This window comes from Narcine bancroftii, chromosome 8, assembly GCF_036971445.1.
Source record: "Narcine bancroftii isolate sNarBan1 chromosome 8, sNarBan1.hap1, whole genome shotgun sequence".
Classification (NCBI taxonomy): domain Eukaryota; kingdom Metazoa; phylum Chordata; class Chondrichthyes; order Torpediniformes; family Narcinidae; genus Narcine; species Narcine bancroftii.
The window spans coordinates 162121251-162139898 of NC_091476.1; the positions used below are offsets into that span (position 1 = coordinate 162121251).

Genomic DNA, 18648 nt, shown 5'->3' on the forward strand with positions numbered 1-18648 from the left:
AAGGCAAGATACAAATAAGAGTTTAACATTTGCTGAAATTATTTGATTTTCAGTATTATTCACTGAATGCGATACAAAAAAATGTTTGCGCAAGATTGCTTCATACATAATTGACAACATTTTTCATAAACTTAAATATAGCTGTGCATTTAAGTGTAGATGTGGCTTGAAATTCCAGACAGTGGAGAAAAAGGCAGACATATTCAGTTGACTAAGTCCTTAACAAATCTGGACAATTTACCAGACAACATCTCAAATGAATGAAGTAAACTTACCCTTCAATGTTACAATCACCTGCATAAAAGTTTGATAGGACTTCATCAAGATAACTATTCCAGAACTTTTTAAGCAGTAAAATACAGCAAGTCTTCCTAACAGCACAAAAAGACCTCGATTCCATGAACTGACGCAGTTCTTTCCACTTCCTTGTTTATTTAAGCGAAACAAATTAACATATCTCTTCACTTAGTGTTCAATATTGCCAGAACTTCAAATTTCAAAACAGTTTATGATTTTAAACATTTTATTCTGCATTACTACCTGCATTTTAATATCAAGTGTAATTTAAAAGATTATCAGTGATTTATACAGATTGGAAATGATCTTCTGAGCTTTACACTTGATGAATTCAGGTGGAATGGATTCTACTTGTGCCAGCAAATTCCAGTGGTCAGTTTGCAATTTTAGAAATAACAGAATTTCCTTTACACTTCATTATACACAGTTCAATGTTGCTTTAAAATATGGGACTAAAACAGATACAAAAGTTCATAAAATATTTGTTTTTTTTTCAAAAATACTGATTCTTAGAAAAAGATACCAGTGATGATTAAGGTTGCCGCAGAAAACAAGGAAATGAACCATGGTGGTTGTTCTAGTCAGAATTTCCATTTTTCATTGCATCTCAACCTTCTCTTAGTTTGAGACTTGGAGTGACAGCTGACAATAGATGCATTACCATACCTGCCTAGGGTCTAGTGGGACAGTTAAGTCTAATTGGGACTCCCCAGTTTTATTCTGAGGCAGAAGTACCATTCTGATCACATGTAGGATCCAAAATCCCATTGGATTTCAAAAGAGATTCCAGGCCTGCAGACTGACAACACCCAGAAGTTACTTTTAATTGATGCTTCTAGATATTTCCAAGAATTTTCGGTTTTAACTTCAAAATGTTTCAATTTATTTTTACAGTTTATAATCTTCAGTAACTCTTGTACATACAGGTATCTGAAAACTGAAAGGGATCCAATGCAAACAATTAGCAAGTCGTCTCCAACAAGTTACTCATCAATGCTTGGTTTGAACAACTCACATCCACTATATCAAATATTCAGTTACTGCATCAACAGAGTGTGACAGATTATGTTGTGTTTGTATTGTATATAGATTTGTTTTTTGGAAGATACATTGGGGCAGGTTTTTTAGTGCAGGTCACATACAAACACTTTAAAACAAATCTTATTTAAAATACTGGAGCTCTGCTCATGCTAGACAGGCGCCAAGGGCCTTAGCAAAAGCTTTGGAGAGTGTCCAAGAGACTTCACCAATAGATTGTTGTTTACAAAAAACAGATGAAAGCGATCTTGGAGCCGCAGGCTGTCTGGCTGTCTAAGAGGGTCATGTGGTTTTGCAAACGGAGAGAGTCAAACAGGTTTTTTCTCTCAGAGAGAGAAAGAGGGAGATCAGTTCTGCAGTTTGACAGTCAGCAGCAGCAGCTGGGACTGGAACAGGACAAGCTGGCAAGATTGTGGAAAAATCCCTTTTGGAAGATGGGTTGTGAGTGCTTAGTTCAGCATGGTCAAAGTCCTTGTGGTTCATACAAGAGGAGAGGAACGGCTGCTTAATATTTAACTTGAAAAAAGAAATAAAAAGGAACTCTGTGGTGACCTGAAAGAAAAAGATTATCATCTGGAAAACCCTGATGGGGAAAGCTTCTTCGGTCAAGACACTGAAGTGGCTGATTACAAGGAATCAGTTGTGGGTGTCCAGCAAACAATAAATCTCCCGCTGAAAACAGACAAGAACCTTCCGAAGCGGTAACCATTTACCTTTCAAGCACCAAAGCCTGGTGAACTTCATAAATGTTAAATTCTGTCCAAAGTATAAGAATTGCCTGCAACCAGTGAACTTGGTGGAATGAAAAGTGAGATTGAACTGTGAATCAAATAACTTTTCTAAACTTACACCCACATTACATACACTTGCGCTTAGAATTAGAAGGGGGTTAATTTAGGTTAGTCAAATTTATAGCGATAAGATAAAGTTTGATCCTGTTTTCATGTTTAAAGATAATTAAAAGCAACTTTTGTTTAAGTAACCATTTGTCTTGGTGAATATCTATTGCCGCTGGGTTTTGGGGTCCTCTGGGCTCGTAACAAGAGTAAAGAAAACATGAATAGGGCTCCAAAAACATCAGAAAATAGCTCCTGTAACATGACCAGAGTGGCTGCATTGAATTTGTATTATGTTATCTTTATAACATAATTATAAAACATACACCTCTTTACTTTAGCACGGGTATCTTCAAAGAGCTCGGTCCCGAACTCCCAGATCCCTCTGCACAAAGCTTTTTAAAGCATTCTGCCATTAACTGTTTTCATTGTGTGCTTATATTTTGCCTCACAAAGTGCAGCACAACCTGCCCTGCACAAAGCCATGCTGGCTATAGCTAATCCAACCAGACCTTCCTTAATGTGCACAAACCCTATCCCCAAGTATCCTCTCCAATACTTTCTCTATCACCAATGAGAGGATTGCTGGCCTACTTTTCCTGGATTATCCCCATTTCCCCTCTTGAACAATGGTAAAGCAATGCCTACTCTCCAGTTCTCCATTTACTCATGATGTTAAAAGATCTTAGAAAAGGCCCCAGCAATTATCTTACTCACCTCTTTCAATAACTTGGAATTTATCCTATAGGTCCCAGGTACACCTCTTAATCATCTTCAAAAATTTGTTTATATACTTGATTATTTATTGCTTTAGCCAAAACTGGCTTTTACATTACAGTACGTCATAAGCTACACCTTGTATTTTCCTTCACTGTACACAATTCAAAATTTAACTCTTGACATTTGATGCATATTTTAAATATAGCCATCATTATGCATCTTATTGAATATAGCTTAGTAGCTATAATTTTTTATTTCCCTTTTTTTTTACATACTGTAGTTATAGAGGGAACATTACAGTACAGGCCCTTCAGTCAACAATATTGCACTGACCTACCTAAACTTTCCCTATCTTAAACCCATAACTATTTTTCTTGCATTTATGTGCCTGTCTAAGAGCCTATTGCACCAGCCTCCACCACCACTCCTGGAAATGTATTCCAGGCGACCACGGTTTAAAAATAAACTTAATCTTGACCTCTCTCCTAAACTTTCCTCCCCTCATACAGATGTTTTGTTCATAGTTTATTGCAAATGTAATTGTAGGTTTTGATTGTGGTATACCAAGTTAATAATAAGCTTTTGAAAACATTTTAATTGTTTTCCCAGTAACCAAAGATCTACAAATTTGGCAAATGGATAAGATTGCAAAGATGCCTTTAAAAGTCTGCAAGATTGAGGATAATGCTCAATGTAGATAAAGCTTGAAGTCTGAAAATGTTAAAAGACTCGTGAAGAAAAAGTATTTTTCAATATTATTTTATGGTGGATAAAAGAATTTAAGGAAGATTTAGCTGCAGGATAGAATACAATTGTTGTATACTGTTGCTCCTGTAGTCTCAGAGATTCCTTGTGGTTTTGCACTTGATGTTGTATAAGTGAATTTTCATTCTCATGGCAGATTGATCAAGTAAAAGGCAATGAGTTCCATGGGCAGATAACATATTAATTTAAACTTTGTATTACTACAAGCTCCCATTTCATTTGGTGCAAGTATCACTTTAAAGGCTAATACCAGCTGCAACCATTCATAGCTATGAGGAGACTGGAACATTTGTTGCTTTATTCAGGGACACAGGTGGTGAGAGAGTCACGGGACTGGCACACTGAAGGAAACAGCATTCATTATTGACCACAAGCCATCTCATGGAACACTGAGGTTGAGTGACCCTGTGAAATGGACAGTTTGGCAGATTCTCTCTGTCACGAGAATTATTGAACCACACAGTGACCAAAGGAAAGGTCACTTTGACTAATCCATACCAGGTTTGTGAAAGCATCATGCAAGTCACACGTTTTGTTTCCACCACACAAAGAAAAGCAGAGTTGTGACAACCATTTGTCTGTAAGGATATTACTCAGCAAGAAACTTTACAAGGAAGTATTTTCCCCCCAACCTTTCAATGATTACTTCTGGGCATCAGTTTAAACACACACACACACACACACACACACACACACACACACACACACACACACACACACACACACACACACACACACACACACACACACACACACACACACACACACACACACACACACACACACACACACACACACACACACACACACACACACACACACACACACACACCCCATTAGGTTTGATTTAACTAATATGTTATATTAATAATAGTTATTAATAAATAGATTATAAAAAACTAACACTGTCTTGGTGTATTTCTATTGCTGCTGGTCTGCAACGTAACAGTAGGCTCAACCCAAGCATAGGATAATTATCCATGGGAATTTGAGTGACTGGAGTTGGTTTTCAGCATTGGGGGTGGGGGGGGGGGGGGAGGAGAGGAGAAGAAGAGTGGTCAACAGTGCTTAGTATTAGATTTTTTTGTGGAAGATACTAATCATTTAGACTTCAAATGTGGAGGCCACAATTAACTTTGTCAATAGGATACAAAAATTGCCAAAAAATAAGTTTTAGAGGAAAAAGTCAATGGAGGAAATGGACCAAGAAAAATTTAGGCAAATATAGTTCTGTCTGTGAAGAATGACTGGTTAGTGGGAGGAATTATTCAATACTAAAGTAGCTGTAGAGAAACAGAAGGGCCTTTAAGTGCTTGTCCACAAATCCTTGAAGACAAGAACAACTCGGGAAGGTTAAGGAAGCAATATAGGCTACTTGCATGTTTTTATAGAATGCAATAGTAGGGAGATCATGGAAGAACTGTACAAAACATTAGGCCACAGCTTGAACACCATTACAGTTTAACCTCATTAAAGGATATGACAGTGCACAGGAGGATTTACAAGAACATTGCTGGGGCCAGAAGAGGTTGGGATTGTTTTGTTAGAACAAAGGAAGGATTTAATCAAAAGTGTCCAAAACTCAGTGAAAAGAGAAAATCCTTTAGCACAAAAATTAGTAAATAGAGGGCATAGATTTAATTTGTATAAAATATATGATCACTTACAAAAATAATGCAATTTTAGTCATCAAGTAATGGGGTGTGGAACTCTTACCCGAAAGGACCATAGAGGCAGAAATTCTCTCCACTGGGGAATGTCACCATCTGCAGAACAGCATACAGAGAGCAGCAAGACAGGATTAATCTACACATCTTTATGATGAACCAAATGGTTTCCCTCTATGTCATATACATTAAATGATTCTCTGAAAATATTCAATGTTATTGGGCATGGCGCAAGAAACTTCAAGGAAGGTTACTTTCCAATGCATCTTGAAATATTCTAGTGTCATTTGACATGTGGATTGAATTATTTATGCTACAGGTTATGGCAGTGAGGACATTCCAAAATGTCCATCTGATTCTATTGGAATGAGTGCATTAATCTTGACATGCAATCAGGGAAGAAATTGACATACATCAAGGTTCTGGTGACAAATAAGGAGTTATTTGGGCCAATTCTTTTTTCATTATTGAATAAATACAAGCACTTATGCCACACAAAACCTCAGAAAATTAATCACTGGCACACAAACAAAAGTTAAACCGATTTTACAAATATATGCCATCAACTGAAAAGCACTGTTCTATTTTTATAACCTAAAGAATACACAGTTTAGTGACAGATTAACCTGCAAGTGTACAATTCTGTCCCTTGCAACTGTAAACTAGAAAATGGTTAGCTTGTACAGAAACCTCACTGTGGATCAGAGGTTGTAACTAAGGTAACATTACACTTCTGCCATACAAATCCAATGAATGTTTGTTTTAAATGACACAAACAGGTGAGAAAATATTTTCCCCAGATATTTCAGCATCTAGTTAATAGCTGTCACAAATAGTGCAGGGCTTTAAAAAAAAATTTATTCAGTTAATGCACAAGTACTCCAAATTTGCTTTATATACTGAACTGAAATTGAAAGTCATGTCGATTATAGTTTGTTTTAAGATTGTGGGTTTATTCAAGTAAACCTGTTTTTGTATCAAAATCAAGTTTTTTTTAAAAATTCATTTATTTACAAAATCTATATATTTTTTCCTGGATGACAATTTCATTCAGTGAATTATAGCAAGGGGCATTTAAAACAAAATATTCACTACCAACTACTCAGTGCCTTTAATAATTATGCCTGTGTTCAACAAACTATCAGTAGAAAGGAAGTCTTCAATATCAAATGACAGATGCTGTCTGCAAAAATCTTTCTTGAAACTACTGTGAACAGACAGGTGAACGACAACTGAGCTATAGGCTTAGGAGCTATTTCAGTAATTATTCAAGGAAGACAGCAGCAATTGCATGTCTGTCTGAATTACAAACAGAAGTGTTCAGAAACGACATTCCTTGAAAATCTGAATTTTCAGAGAAGCCACCACACATTTTACTAATTTATAGAAATTGTACCAAATTTTTATATTAATCAGAAAACAGGAATCAAAATCCTTTGGACACATCATGCAAAGAGATACATCAGAGCATTTAGTTGCAACTGGAAAGCTGGAAGGAAAAAGAGCAGAGGCCGACAGAGAACGAAAATGATAGATAAACATCATGGTTAGAAACAGGGAGGTAACAATACAATTCAGAGGATCAGAGACAGTGATGGATGGAGAGACATGATCACCCACGCCGAAAGGCAAGGCACCTGAACGAACAAACCACATTTTAAAGCTTTTATTTAAAGCTGTATAGCAGTGTGTCAAATTTTATTTAAATGATAATATAACTAACAAAATTTAAACAAATTTAACATTTCACTGAAACAACTAGTGTTAATCACCTGGTAACTTTCCATTTTTTTTCCCCAATTGAATTTTAGTAATCTATTGCAGACATATTTTACTATCAACAGTACCATCTTAAAGGTGAGGCATTTACAAAGGGGATCCAATAAAACAGTCTGAAGAATATTATATTTATGCTCATTTCACAAAAATATTCATCTCTTGAACAGACCGTTTTTTTTTGGTCATTGCTATTGGTGAGGTCCTACTCTTTACATATTGGTGGTCATGGTCTCAGTGATATTGAAGTGTTTGCATCTAATAAATTACTTTAAATTTCGAGGCATAGGAAGGTCTTTTAGCTCCAACTTAGTCATTTTTTTTTAAATTATGGCAGAGCAAATTAACCTCTACATCAGATACAATGCCAATTTAAAATTCTTAAATGACAAATTCTTAACACTGTATCATGTTTCTGGAAATAGCCAAAATAATTATGTTAAAAATTACAGTAACTTGGAAGGACTGCATTCAATTTGCAGTTTTTAAATTATAATGGAAATCAATTGTGCACATTCCTTCTGACCCTGCACATCTTCACACAAGGTAGAGATTTCACCAACAATTGCTCAGTTCAGCCATCCACAACACAATGGACAATGTGGAGCTCAATTTCTCCCATAAAATTAAGAATTTACAATATTTTCAGTTAAATACACTTTGGAAAAACTCCCATGTTCCTGGTAAAAAAAATACAATACATGGCTAAAGTATTTGAGTGAATGGCAAACACAAATCATCCATAGTGGCATGGAGCATCTGATGAAATGCTTCCATTCCAGTTATGTGGGTTCTGAGGCACTGAACTCTGCCACAGATCAGACAAAAGACGACTGCTCAGATAGAGGAATGAATGGGTGATCTGAGTTTCAACATTCTTTCTGCCATTTACGCAGGATTTCTGTTTACTCTAGTCACAGGGACAGGCTATCCCCATTGCCAAATCTCCATGTTGGACAGGTCACGGGCTGGAAATGAGAGGTGATACATTTCCACCTCGCCGTGCCCTGCCACAGCTTTGACACCATTTTTTAATATAGAAATGGATAGAAACATTATAAGGCAAAATAAATTTTAGTCTTGCAAATTCCTGCATATTTAATTTCATCTGAAATTAAATCTTTGCTTTTTGAAAAAAAAAGGTCTCCAAAGGAAAATTAAAAATATTCCAAATGAACAGCGTGGGAATTTTTCTTTCCGCAGCACTAATTGGACTGATTCTTATATGGAGCAGTCATAAAATGTAGAAAACTGTCAATGCTTTTGGTGAGCAAAAGAAGGTCCATCTCATCCTTTTGAGGAATGATAATAGATGAAAATATTTTATTTGTTATGTGCTGGGAAGTGGTGAGAGTGTAGAGATAATCTAACAAGTACAAAATTATCTCATTTTCACTAGGAAGATCAGAAAATCTATTTTGTCCCCAGAAAAGTTATTAGTAAATGTGGATCTGTGCTGTAATTGTTATATGGTTATATTTGAAAGAGTCTCTGCATCTTTATTTCAAAGACAGAGCAAATTAAGAAGCTAATTGGCATATTAATCTTTATTTCATGGGTTTATTGTACAATAGTAAAGAAGTCATGCTACAGGTACACGATCCTTTATCCGGAACCCTTGGGGAACAGTGTGTTCCGAATTTTTCTGGATTTCGGAAAGCCCACCCGAATTGTGCTGCCTTACTTACCTTCACCCTCTTCCAGTCGCCTGGCCACCTCCCCCAATCACTGACCGCCTCCCTCTACCGCTACTTGCCAGAATTTGAAGCTTTCCGGATTTTAGATGTCCGGATAAAGGATCGTGTACCTGTACTATTCTATACTATTATACTATTTTGATGAGAGTACAGATGAAGTACTCTGTAGACTTTTGGACCCTTTATCAATGAGAGGTCACATTTGCCTTGCAAGAGATTTTTTTTTTTAAAAAGGTTAATGATATTTATTCTTGGGAGAAAAAATTGCTAAAATAGAATTCCAGATAAAGTTTACAAGTGAACACCTCCAGATTCAATGATCAGCTACCCTTATTTAAGAAGGAAAAGTTTTCTAGAGTGGTCTGGGAATATAGGCTGATGGTCAATATATGATCAGTAGCAGGCATTTTCCAGCTCGTTCACAACATTAAAAAAGAAATTGTGAGATTAGGACAGTAACAGGGGACATAATAATTACTCATAATAGTTACTTAATATGTTTTTAAAAATTAAATTTAAAGTTATTGTTCTCCCAAATGCCTGATTATTGCTGACAAATTAAACAATTCAAAACACACATCTCGATGGAAACTTGATATTTAAACCCACTGGTTTTATCCCACTCAGGAAGGGCTGGACTTGCTCAACAGACTCCAAGTAGTACAAGAAAGCCAAGCACAAGTGGAAGGTTAAGGAATCACCACCAGGAGAGGCAGAGTTCAAACTATCCCACACATAATATTTTAACGTCAGGCAATAAATTTTTAAGATAACGGATCTGAAATCAGTTTCTGAAGTAGCTACTACACGGCAAACAAATTTATACCCTACCTTTTTAACAACCTGTTCTATTCTTACAAAGTTCTACTGATGCACACTATGTCCATGGCAGTCAAGGTTCATTATAAATTGTAATCAAGTTGTAGTAAAATGATATTTAGTACAATTAACTTCATTTCCATATTCTCTTTGGCTTGGCTTCGCGGACGAAGATTTATGGAGGCTACATTGACAAACATACAAACATAATGAAGCTCCAACTTTCATGATTTTATAAGGCAAAATAAATGTTAGTCTTGCAAATTCCTGCATATTTAAAATCATTTATTTTCAGACAACACCTCAACAGAAAACTTCACTCAGGCACATGGACTGTTCATTGGTTAAACACAATCCTTCAACCATATTACCTGGGATTAATCATGCCAGCTGCATGAAATCCAGCTGTGAACTTGGGTTCCCCGAGGAAATGAAATATTTGACATTCTGGTCCTAAACATCAAGAAAATGCAGCAAGAACATGAGAACCAGGAACAGAATCCAGGCCAACTTTCACATCAAACCTGCTCCATTATTAAGACTTATTACCTCAGACACATTTTCTAGCATTAGTTCCCTACCTTTTAATTCCCTCAATATCCAGAAATCATATGAAAATTTTTGAATTAATATCTAAGTCTCCATATCCCTCTTGTAGAGAAAATTCCAAAATTTTAGCACCCATTACAAAGAGAAAGATTTCCTCAGAGTGCTACACAGCCCATCTTTTATTCAACCTTAACTCAGCAGACTGAGTTCATTAAGAGAGCAAACTTTAAAATCATTTTAAAACTAATTTGGGAGTTTTGTGCAAGTGACCACTTTATGTGTTGAATGCAATACCAGCTCATTTCTGCATGCTGTGTCAATTAATTTGCATATTGATGAGGATGCCCTTTAAGCATTTATGGCTTTTAGACTGCAATGTCACGAAAAATTGCAGAAAAACATTTAATATAATTACTGCCCATGTGGTTGTTCACAATGGGCACCTTTTTTGACTACAAGAACCCGAGTGTAACAGGCCCGGTGGTTGGACCATCAACTAATTTTTCTGGTACGATTTACACTGCAGGTTTCCTCCAAAAAGTTGTAGGGGTCCTGCAGGATAAATCGCAGTACAGGATCATTTAGCAGCAAAATTCTTTGAGTGTGCCGTTACATGCCTGCAGTCTGAAAAACCATAATTGTCAAATACACCAGCTTCTCAGAGTGTGGAGGTTGCAGTAAACAAAAATGCTCAAGAAACTTAGCAAGTCACAGAACATCCATAGAAAGGCAAAGGCATTGAATTTATCGAGTCTACTGGCAAGGAGACGAGAAAGGAGAGCAATGCACCTTGTTCCATCCATTTGGCATCTTGTGATGCAGTTGTAAACACTCAAATCATAACTGCTAAAATAAACATGCGCTACATATCAATTCACAAGTTATTAGATTCTATTGGTTCATGATGAATCCATTTGAGGAAGTGGACAATTCCAATCATTTCTTCATTTATAGAATACCAACCAAATCAATATTTGCAAATTTGTATTAGAGATGGTTCATTAAAAAGTACAAACATTATTGGCAATCTCAGCATTTTACTATTAATAGTCATTAACAATTATAATATTTTAGGCCGGAAAACAGTATTTGCATTTTGCACAGTGGGGAGTGTTACGAGGCCAAAGGACCCCAAAACCCAGCAGCAATAGATATTCACCAAGACAAATGGTTACTTAATCAAAAGTTGCTTTTAATTCTCTTTAAACATGAAAATAGAATCAAACTTTAACTTATCACTATTGACTTACTTAACCCCCTTCTAATTCTAAGCTCACGTGTGTGTAATGTGTGCAAGTTCAGAAAAATTCTTTGGTTCACAGTCCAATCTCACTTCTCATTCCTCCAAGTTCACTGGTTGCAGACAATTCTTATACTGTGCACAGAATTTAACATATATAAAGTTCACCAGGCTTTGGTGTTTGAAAGGTAAATGATTACTGCTCAGGAAGGTTCTTGTTGGTTTTCAGAGAGAGATTTGTTGTACATTTACTTCCATCAGCCACTTCAGTGGCTGGCCGAAGAAACTTTCCTCGTCAGGGTTCTCCAGATGATAACCTTTTTTCTTTCAGGTCACCACAGAGTTCCTTTTTTCACTTATTCCAAGGCAGCCAGTCCTCTCCTCTTGCATGAACCACAAGAGCTTTGACCAGGCCGTCTTCGAAATGGGCTCCCAGCTTGCCCTGTTCCAGTCCCAGCTACTGTTGCTAGCTGTGCCACCGACAAGATCTTTCATCTGTTGCCTTTTGTAAACAACAATCCATTAGTGAAGTCTCTTGAACACTCTTCAAAGCTCTTGGGCCCCAATATGTCTAGCATGCTCCAGTATTTTAACTAAGATCTGTTTTAAAGTTTTTGCATGTGGCCTACTCTAACAAACCTTTCCCAATTTATCTCCCAAAAACATTTATATATACTGTCACAGGTGAAAAGGAGTTTTTAAATCTAAGTGCAAAGTTTACATTAGAGGGAAGTCCTGAGAATGTTATTCCACGATAAAGTAGCAAAAAAATTTGAACAACATACAAATCTTAAGAAATATAGCATTCACACCAAAAATACTATCCAATAAAAACTCAAAATGAACAGTAACCACATGTTCTTGAAGGCCATCAAACCCTCAGATAGCTGTTCTCAAATATCCAAAGGATTTTGCCAAGCTTTGCATGACTGTACAATAAGGTCATTTACTGATATCTGCATGGCCCTTTATGGGTTTGCTTCAAGTCCCTCAAAATCCAAAATATGCCGCAGTTGGCTTCCTGGATGATACAATATTGAACAGATGATTCTGTACTTAGCACACAAATTCAAATACAGACCTCTTGTCTACCATACAGATTCCAGGAATTATTCTAACATTCCATTTGGCCGGACCCAATTACACCAGCTTGCTATATCTTGTCTTTCATTCACAGTAAGAACATTTAGTAAGTGATCACTCATATACAGAAATAATCAGTTACAAAGGACTACCTCACGATAAGACAATTGTAGGAAACTCACTACCAGATGCCTAATATTTAGAAGGAGTGGAAGGAAAGTGAGGAAATATTTATTTTCAATATACTTAAGAGTTTTTGGCATTTCATCTTTCCTGCCTTGCACGCTTCCTGACCTTTCCTTCTTTATATCTCTTACCCTCCTGCTTTCTCAACATATCCAACACCAATGATCCCAATAATGATGTAAAGTCAATCACCTCAAATGTTAACACTACTCCCAACTTAAAAAAGTTTTCACTTCAGAATATTTTGATTTTCTACTTTTATTCAGAACTGATAAACATCACACTCTCATGAAAATAACAACATTCATGCACTGGAAATTTTTCAAATTTAAATACATTTAAAGAAAAATTAGACTTTAAAAAGCTGTACATTAAAAGATAAAAGATTCAGTACAAACATGAAATAAGTGAATCAGACTGAACATAAACACTGTCTACACTGATTCAATAATAAATAATATCAAAGCAGCTCTGGATGAGTGTAGTCATATTTATATTGCACAACTTTAAAGGTTTTGGTTTAAAAACCCAATTATTGCTGAATAATTAACTAGATATAGGCATCACATGCAAAAAACAAAATGATTAGAGGAAAAAAAATAACTTTGCCAATGAAAAGCAATTTTTCTATCTGGTCACAGATATGATCAAAATTGTCCACTTGGCAATTCGCCTAACATCACAGCAGATGCAATAGGGCTGGCTCTCCACTCAGTTCTGGATCACCTTGAAAACAGCAATTCATACTTACAGCTGCTCTTCATTGAGTACAGCTCAGCCTTCAATACCAATATTCCCCCAATGCTGGTCAAGAAGCTACAAACTCTAGACCTTCGTACCCTCTTCTGCAAGTGGATCCTTGACTTTCTCATCAGAAGACCACAAGGTTTCCTCCTCACTGATTATCAACACAGGTGCACCCCAAGGATGCATACTTAGCCCACCATTATACACCCATGACTGTTGCCAGGCAAATTCCAATGCTATCTACCAGTTTGCCGATGACACCAGTTGTCGGCAGAATCACAAACGGCAATGAGGAAGCGTACAGGAGGGAGATAAGTCTGATCGTTGAATGGTGTAATGACAACAACCTTGTGCTCAACATGAGCAAAACCAAGGAGATGGTTGTGGATTTCAGGAGGAGGTCAAGGGAAAGGGAATACAACCCAGGCCTCATCGAGGACTCCGTAGTGAAAAGGGTCAAGAACTTCAAATTCCATCATCTCAAAGAATCTATCCTGGAGCCTCCATGTTGATCCCAAAGAAGGTTCACCAGTGGCTTGCAAAATAATTAACTAGATCAGGCACCACATTGTGAGGTGTCTGAGGAGATTTGTTTTGTCACCGAAAACTTCTACCATTGTCAGCATTCTGGCTGGTTGCATCACTGCCTGGAATGGAGGTGCCAACTCTCAGGACAAGAATATACTCCAGAGGGTTATTAACTCGGCCTGTGACATCACAGGCACCAGACTTCACTCCATCGAGGACATCGACACAAAGTGGTGTCTTAAAAAAGCAGCCTCTATCCTCAATGGCCCCCCATCACCATCCAGGCCATGGATGTATTATGATGCTACCATCAAGAAAAAGGTACAGGAGCCTAAAGACAAGCATTCAATGGCACAAGGACAGCTTCTTCTCCATTGTAATCAGATTCTTGAATAATCAATGAACCAAAGACAATGTCTTACATTTTGTGCATTTTTTAAAAATTTATAGTACGTTGTAAGATGGTTATTATACGAACGTTTGCTCTATGTCGCTGCTGCAAAGCACTGAATTTCATGACTTGTTCATGACAATTGATTTAACAACCTTTCTGAATCGCAAACAAGTTGTATGTACATGCAAGAATCCAAAAAGAGTTCTTAATACATTCAAAAACATTTCCCCATATCAATGGGACTGTATCACAAAATAACAAAAGACAATTTGAAATGGTCTGCATTCTTTAACTTGTTCCCACACCATCTGTTCCCCCAGCCCATACCCAAAGGCACGGAATTCTTTTTTCTAATTTTTTTTTATTTTCAAAGAATCCTATAGATTCAGACAATACACTTTCTTTCAACACTTATGTATAACATACAGAGTCTGTGTTTCCCCTCCCTACACACTCCCCTCTCCCCCGATACAACCGAGAATAAAATGATAGCAATTGAACAAATACTGTTGAGGTCAATGACCCTTGCGAAAAACTCACATGTAATTAAATAAAAGGGTAAGGAACCAAAAATGAAAAAAAGCACGTCATCTGTGCCACGTCCCACTTCTTTGATCCCAATTGTTTCCCTGCTGGGACGCATTGTTTCATTTCCTTTTTTCGAAAGGGGCAAAATTATATCTGGGTATCTATGTGTTTCAGATAAGGTCGCCACATTCTTACGAATGTGCCGTATTTTCTCCTGAAATTGTACATGATTTTTTTTCCAGGGGAATGAAATTCTGCATTTCTGTATTCCATTATGTAATATTTAGTTGGAAGTTGGACTTCCACTTAACCGCAATACACTTGCTGGTTACCTTCCAGGCATCTGAATTTGATATTTGGACACTGAAACTCGTGTACCCAATGTCTCCCAGAAGGTACACTTCTGGATCCTGTGGAAAATCCATCTTTGAAATTTTTTTCCCCAGAATGTTCTCCAAGTCCTCCCAGAAGGATCTCACCTTTGGAACCTTTATCCACTCAACTAGCTGTATACAATCTCCTCGCTACATCTGAAGCACAATTCTGAAGTTTCTGGTTTAGATTTACGTAGATTTTGTGATGTGAGGTACAATTGATGCAGAAAATTGTATTGCACCAATCTGTACCTGGCATTAATAACTACTGTCACGCCATCCAGACGAAATTCATTAAATTCTTGATGGGTATGGCATCTTGAGATTTATAAATTACAACTAGTCATATCCAAGATTGGAAGTTAACTGATGGGGAAGTAATTCAATCTACATGCAACATCACAATTGTGCAGAGGGGGGGGGGGGCGTGGCAAGATGGTGTAAGGATCAGACGTGCCTTCCAGTCCCCTCCTAAGTCTATGTTATTGTTTTGTCTAGAAATGCCCGTTAAAATTCTTTGAAAGTTTAGATGGTTTCAGTGCTGTTGATTTAACTTGTGATGGTACAATTGGTGGAAAAGAGCAAAAAAAAAACAACAGATCATCAAAAAACTACATTTTCCAAAAGTTCAAGTTTTGGAGCCTACCTACAGGAAAGACACCGGGACTCAGCGTGAAATGGATCCCAGGAGAGAGGTACAGTGTTCGGATGTAGAGCTCTATGTTACATCGGTAGAGCCCCCTAAAGAGGGTGCCAAACAGCCTTTAGAACAAAGAGTTACTCAAAGGCATTTGTCAACTGTAGAGGTGGCGCTGCAAACTGCATCTTTTGAGATAGAAGAACCTATACAACTTGATGTACTGGGAGAGCTTAATACATTATGGACTGGGGAAAACCCCGGCCAGCGACCTCGAGTCATTGCTGGAGAGGCTGTGGCTGGGGTTTCCACACCCAGTCATATTACAAGGAAGGCAACCAGAATGAAGGAAGGAACAGAAGATCCTTTGGTTATGCAGAAGAAGCAGGAATCCGTTGAGCCAAAATCTCTTCCAATTGAAAAGATTTTTGTGAATCTTGAATCTAAATTATCTTATACAATGCAGGGATTATCCAAGATTATGACTGAACTTGGTACTAGGTTTAATACTTTGGTGAAAATACATTCTCAACAGATGGCTGAGTTTGGAGCTTTTAAGCTTGAAGTGAGAGATAAATTTAATTCGTGTGAAGAAGATATAGACGAAATACGGGATCAAGTTTTTGATGTGACCAAAATGGTCGAAGACTTACAAACTCAAAATAAAAATTTGGTGAAAAAGATTGATTATTTGGAAAACCAATCCAGAAGGAACAATATAAAGATTATTGGTTTGCCGGAAGGTATGGAGGGACCCGACCCAAGAAAATTTTTTACTGAATGGATTCCGCAGGTGCTGGGTCAAGAACATTTCCCAGAAGGTATAATACTGGAACGTGCTCACAGAGCCTTGCGTAGAAGACCTATTTCAGGTCAAAGTCCAAGACCTGTTTTGGTTCGTTGCTTGAATTATTACGACAGAGAAATAATTTTACGAGTGGCTATTAGAAATGCACAACAGAGAAAATCACCCTTGATGATTCAAAATAATAGAGTTTTCTTCTATGCGGATTTGAGTCATGTTCCAACGACGGGAATTCAATCCTGCTAAAGAGTTGTTGTGCAAGAAAGGTTACAAGGCAACCTTTAGATATCCAGCTGTTTTGAAGGTTTTCCAAGATGGTTGCCAACCAAAGTTCTTTGATTCTCCGAAGGAAGCGATAGCATTTGCTCAAGAGCTGCCAATTACTCAGTTTCAACAGAGACATAGTCCGCCACGATCTCTAAGGAGACAAGAGATGGAAGAAAAGAGCCGTGCTCCAAGAAGGAATGGTTGTAATGGTGACTCGGCAGTTGGAGCTGATTAAAAGAAGAGTTGTCCTTTTTTTTTCTAATGTTTTTTTTTAAAAAAAAGGGATATTAAATAATGATGATGTTAGTTTAAGATGAAGTGAGAGTTGGGGGAGAGAACTGGATAGGCACTTTCCTGAAAGTCATCTGCTACGTATGAGTTATCTCACACCCATTTTTTTGGGGAGTTACCGCATTGCACGGTTTAGACGGGAGGGGGTATTTTTAACCTCCTACCTGTTTTTTTTCCTTTTTTTATATTATTAGATTAAAGAGTGAAGGGTTTTTTTTGTTTAAATATAAAAAAAAGCATAAGAAAGTATTTGATTGTTTAAAAAACTAAAAATTGATGTGGTTTTTTTTGTAAAGTTTATTCAGTAGATAAGGAATATCTGAAATTTAAATGTGAATGGGATGGATAAATTTTTTTTAATATTTTTTCTTTAACTTTAAGGTGAAAGGAGTGGTAATTCTGGTGTATATTATTTTGCTATTTTAGTTATAGAACGAAGGGAATAATGGTGAAAGTTATAAATTGAATTGTACAATTCTTAATGAGGCTTGAATTTTGTTTGTGGTTTATGCTCCATTTGTTGAAGATATAGATTTCGTTGTAGATGTGTTTTTATTATTTGGATATCTGAATTTTAACGTAATGATTGGGGATATTTAAATGTGGTATTGGAGCTTTTATTGGATAACTATTCAAGAGTAAAAGGGAAAAATGGTGGAAGAGTACTAAAATTGAATTGTAGAATGCTTAATGAGGTTTGAATTTTGTTTTAAGATGGTGGTTTATGTGACTAATATGATGATAGATCTGAAGTGAGTTGATATTTGGTGAAGGTTTATTTCTATAGAGAAAGTTTTTTTTTCATCCTTTTTTTCACCATGCTACAATTTGTTTTAAGAATTGATTATTGTTTAAGAATTTTTGATAGATAATGTTACTAACTTTACTAAGTTTTTATATTAAGTTTGAGTTAAATATATGTTTCATCTTAACTCCATTTGTTAAATATATGCATTTAAGTTTGATTTAAATATGTTTTATAAGTCTGATATCTTAGTATTAATTACTTTTCTTTTTGTTAGTATTTTAATCGGTTATGTTTTTGTTTTTTTTTGTAAGTGGGTTTTTTTCTCATATATTATTAACTTTATTAATTCTTCACTCTTTATTTTGGGGGGGAAAGGGGGGTTGGACTAATTTGAGTTGGGTTATTAATGTGTAATAATTATTGGGGAGGGTATAGTTTATTTAGATTACTGATACTGTATTGTAATTTTATTATTTTATTCTTAATTTTTTAAATGTAATCCTATATGTTATTCATGTTATAAAATCTTAAATAAAGTTTAAAAAAAAACAATTGTGCAGAGGATCATGGGTTACTGAACAGTAATTAACAACGGAAACTTTTTTCCCTTCTTCCAAACCATCCCCACCCCAGACATCCACAAACCAATAAATAAA

The 18648-nt window shown here is 36.4% G+C and overlaps 1 protein-coding gene across 12 annotated transcripts in view; it reads right to left on the reverse strand.

Moving 5' to 3' along the window:
* The window catches only part of macf1a (microtubule actin crosslinking factor 1a), a 535539-nt gene that overhangs the window by 467609 nt on the left and 49282 nt on the right, over positions 1-18648 (reverse strand). Inside the window, exon 1 of one of the 12 annotated variants that reach the window (XM_069895727.1) lies at positions 276-406. The exons of the other annotated variants lie outside the window; for them this stretch is intronic. Coding sequence (XP_069751828.1) covers positions 276-321 — 46 coding nt within the window. The 5' untranslated portion in view covers positions 322-406. Of the gene's footprint in view, positions 1-275; positions 407-18648 lie in introns of those variants that run through there. 12 annotated transcript variants of the gene reach the window in all.